The 4,554-nt window shown below is 60.2% G+C and overlaps 1 protein-coding gene across 1 annotated transcript in view; it reads left to right on the top strand.

Annotated features, from left to right (window-relative positions):
- PTPRS (protein tyrosine phosphatase receptor type S) overlaps window positions 1–4,554 on the top strand; it is a 54,967-nt gene that overhangs the window by 34,541 nt on the left and 15,872 nt on the right. Inside the window, 2 exon segments of the mRNA XM_024746022.1 lie at window positions 2,151–2,268; window positions 3,895–4,503. Of these exon segments, the coding sequence (XP_024601790.1) occupies window positions 2,151–2,268; window positions 3,895–4,503 (727 nt within the window).

A 4,554-nucleotide genomic window follows, 5' to 3' on the forward strand; every position in this document is an offset into this window, starting at 1 on the left:
CTCACCTCCTCCTCTCTCCCCTGCCGCCTCCTCCCGCGCTCAGTGGGAGACGGACGACACGGCCGAATATGTAAGTAGTGCCCCCCTGCCACCCCGAGCCGCTGCCAGTGCTCTTCCCGCGGGCGGGCCGTGCAGTGCTGTGACCCCATCCCCTGCACGCCTCCTGTAAAAGGGTCTCCTCCCCTGGGCCCCCGATGCACACCTAGTTACCTCTTGGAGCTAGCTGGCAGCCTCGGTTTTGCATCAGGCACATGGGCTTCTGCTGGGGACCACGGAGGTATCCATTCTTAGCTGAATGGCCCCTGGACTCCGCTGGCCTCCTGCCTCCCCACTTCCCTCCTCCAGCCTAGCTCCCGGCCTGGGTCTTCTCCACCACACCTTTGCTCCAGCTGTTCACAGCATTAACCACCCTCCTCCAGCCCACAGCTTCCCCTGTGGCACCCAGGCCTGGCAGATCGAAACTGAGTCACTTTCCAGCCTAGCCCGACCCTTTTGTTACCTGACTCAGCCCTTCCTGACCTCGAAGTTTCTCTCTTAGGCCAAAGTGTCCCCTTCATTCTGGCCCTGGCGTGATGAGAGGGGTCAGTGGGCCCCAGGTGGGAAAGGAGGCCTGCAGGAGGCCCTGAACCAGAGTCAGGATTACTGTGTGGCTCTGGGCTGTCTTTCTGCTCCTAAGATAGGGACCACAGGCTCTTCTGACAGCCCCAAGCCTGATGTTAAATTGACACGGCCCCACCCACTCCAGTAGCTCTGCTTCTCCCCCGCCCCGCCCCGCCCCACCCCGGTCTGGGGGGAGGTTCCCACATGGCTCTGGCTCAGACCCTCCAACCCACTAAGACCCCGGGAAGGACTGAATGTGAGGCTCAGGGGCAGGAGACCCTCTGTTTGTGCATCCTGTCCCCCCTCCTATGCTCCTGACCTGGGGCCACCCAGGCATGCCGGACATGTTTGTGGGTATGCATGTATGGGAAACATGGACACGTGTGTGAGGGTGTGAGGGTCAGGGTGCTCTGTCATTCACTGAATGAGCAGTGATTTCCTGAGCACCTGCTGATCCTGAGCTGGGTGCCATGGATGCGGCAGTGACCAAGACACGCCTGAGCCCGTTTTCCTGGGGGTCACGGTTCAGGGGAGAGGGATGTTACTTGGAACAAGGCACAAACACGTGTCTAGTTACAGCTCCGGTGGGGACGGGGCATAGATAGTGGTGTACATGCTTGAACAGCCAGCTGTCGGGTGGGTGCAATCCTGACTGGTAGCATTGGCCCTTTTCCATGGTGTAAATACTCCCACCGTGTCGATTTCAAGCTACCTACCAGATTTGTGGTAGCTCGTCATTGTGTGTCATTGCACAGATACAAGAGACAGAATAGAATAACCTCGAGGACACAGATAATAGTAAACACGGTAAAATAATGACGGAGGGGTGGGTTTTGAGTACTTATTACCTTTGTTTTTACTATTTATTTGATCGTACGTTTATATAATTTTACTTATAATAACGGCTGTTTAATAAGTGGCTTGCAAATTTTCTGAAAATTCGACTGCTGGCTTTCAAGAGCTGGTATAAGGAATCTCCAGCACAACAATGGATGTAGTGGAGACAGGTGTCGGGTGGGGAGGACACAGCCAGTGCAAAGGCCCTGGGGCAGGACCATGTCTGGTTGGAGGAGGGATAGAAAGGCAGCCCCGTGTGGCTGGAGCAGAGTGAGCGAGGGAGGAGGTGAGGGCATGGAGGGGACAGGGGCAGGTCGTGCGGGGCCTTGTGGGCGGCAGAGGACTTCTGGTGGTGCGAAGGACTTGGGCTTTTGCCCCCAGGGAGACCAGAGCCCTGGAGACCTGACTCAGCTGCTCACAGGCACCCTCTGGGGGCCACTGCAGGGAGGAAAGAACGGGGGTGGGGCAAAAGTGGTAGCTGGGGACCAGAGGGGCAGGAACAGCACTGGTCCAGGCGGTCCATGACAGATGTCAGGCCACGTGTGCCCATCTCAGCATGGACGTGCTACGTGTCGGGGTCTGTGCATGAGCTCGGGTGCACGTCTCTGCCCGCAGATTGGGCCCCGTGTCTGCCTTGCTTGTCCCTAGCAGGGGGAGGAGGGTGGGCAGCCCTGGTTGCGTCACTGATTCCCCACCCCTGACCCCACCCGCAGGAGATGACCGTCACAAACCTGCAGCCTGAGACCGCCTATTCCATCACGGTAGCCGCCTACACCATGAAAGGCGATGGCGCTCGCAGTAAACCCAAGGTGGTAGTGACCAAGGGAGCAGGTGCGAGACCCTCTATGGCCCCTTTGCCCTCAGAGCATCCCTGCAGAGTTCTTGAGCCCCTGTTGGGGGGGAGGATGCACCAAGCAGGAGGAACAGGGAGAGCAAAGGTGTGGAGCTACTCCAGAGGATATTAAGACCCAGTGTGGCCCAGCCCCGCTCAGCTCTAGCCAGATGGAAACCTTTAACAGCCAACTCTTAACTCCTCACCCTCTGCCTCCTGTTCCCCCTGCCTGGATACCCTTCTCCGGGCTGGCTGTCTCCTCTGCATCCTTTGCGTCTTTGGTTAGTCAGCACCTCCTCAGGAAGCCTTCCCCACTCACCCCCGTGCCACAGTCTTGGCCAGGCCGCACCCCTCCTGCCCCCAGCGCCCCATGCCTCCCCCATCCCAGCTCTGATCACCCCAGGCGGGTTGTCATTTCAGGGTGGTGTGCCCGTCTCCCCCGCTGCGCCCTGAAGCCTCCTCTCCTGGCAGCCCTGCCTCAGTTTCCCTCTCAGGCCCCTCCCATCAGTCCCAAGAGGCTGGTTTCTCACCAGCCAGACATAGCGGAGTGAGGAGAGAGAGCGAGCCATGATAATGTAAGGGGAGAGGGTATTCTAGGCAGAGAGCACAGCCCGGGCAAAGGCTCAGAGGAGGGAACAAGCTTGGTGTGTTTGAGGAACAAAGGCCCCCATGGCCTCCACCCCACTTGCTTCACTCTCCATGCCTCACTGCTGACCACAGAGCCTGATGTTCAAGGCCTCCCAGCTGGACACAGCACCCCTCCACACTGCTGCCAGCCCATGCCCCTACCGTGCCCTTCGTCTGCCTAGTCTCTGTGTCCTCTAGCGCCCATGTCGCCTCTTCCAGGAAGCTTCCTGTGATCTGCCGTCCTCTCTCAAGGACGTTACATTAGAGCCATGCTTGCTAAGCAGAACCTGTTGCATACACTGTGACTGTTCACACCACCGTCCATTAAAGGTCCTGATAAGTCCTGCAGTGGAGAAGCCTGGTTTCATGTATAGAGCTTCAGCACTGCAGGGCTTCTCAGGGCTTTGACACATTGATCACTACTCAGACTGTGAGAACCATGGGGGCAGGGACAGGGTTTTGGACACTCCTACGTTCCATGGATATTAATCAGGTGCCGGCAGGAGGCAAGGGGTGAATAAATCAGGCAAGAGCTGAGTGACTTACTAACAGAAGAAGGAGAAACATAGATGCGGGCCTGCTGTGACATCTATTGATGTTTTCGTTTATCGGGTCCTCTGAGTCCCCTGCTTCCTCGCTGTTCCTTGCACTCAGCACAGTCTCACCTCAGGGCCTTTGCACTGGCTGTTCCCTCTGCCTGAATCACTGTTCCCCCCAGACCTCCCCGCAGCTCCCTCCCTCACCTTCAAGTCTTTGCTTCTGAGCGAAGCCTTCCCAAGACCACTTTTAAAAATGGCAACCCCTTGGGAATTCCCTGGCGGTCCAGTGGTTAGGACTCCACGCTTTCACTGTGGAGGGCCCAGGTTCAATCCCTGGTCAGCGAACTAAGATCCCACAAGCTGCACGGTGTGGCCAAAAAAAAAAAAACCGGCAACCTCACCTTGTGCTCCCAGGCTGACCCCTGCCTTGTATCTCCCCCCCCCCACCCCCCGCAACAGTGCTGGGCCGCCCCACCCTGTCGGTGCAGCAGACCCCCGAGGGCAGCCTGCTGGCACGCTGGGAGCCCCCGGCCGGCACCGCCGAGGACCAGGTGCTGGGCTATCGCCTGCAGTTCGGCCGCGAGGACTCATCGCCCCTGGCCACACTGGAGTTCCCGCCCACCGAGGACCACTACACTGCGTCGGGCGTGCACAAGGGCGCCACGTACGTGTTCCGGCTGGCGGCCCGGAGCCGAGGCGGCCTGGGCGAGGAGGCAGCCGAGGTCCTGAGCATCCCCGAGGACACGCCCCACGGCCACCCACAGATCCTCGAGGCGGCCGGCAACGCCTCCGCCGGCACAGTCCTGCTCCGCTGGCTGCCGCCAGTGCCCGCCGAGCGCAACGGGGCCATTGTCAAGTATACAGTGGCTGTGCGGGAGGCCGGCGCCCTGGGCCCCGCCCGAGAGACCGAGCTGCCCGCGGCGGCCGAGCCGGGCGCCGAGAACGTGCTCACGCTGCAGGGCCTCAAGCCCGACACGGCCTATGACCTCCAAGTGCGGGCCCACACGCGCCGCGGCCCCGGCCCTTACAGCCCCCCCGTCCGCTACCGGACGTTCCTGCGGGACCAAGGTAGGCGCGCGGTGATCCCCGCACCAGAGCCGGACCGGGCCTCGTGCCCAC

This window comes from Neophocaena asiaeorientalis, unplaced genomic scaffold (assembly GCF_003031525.2).
Source record: "Neophocaena asiaeorientalis asiaeorientalis breed wild unplaced genomic scaffold, Neophocaena_asiaeorientalis_V1.1 scaffold357, whole genome shotgun sequence".
In the NCBI taxonomy this organism is placed as follows: Eukaryota; Metazoa; Chordata; class Mammalia; order Artiodactyla; family Phocoenidae; genus Neophocaena; species Neophocaena asiaeorientalis.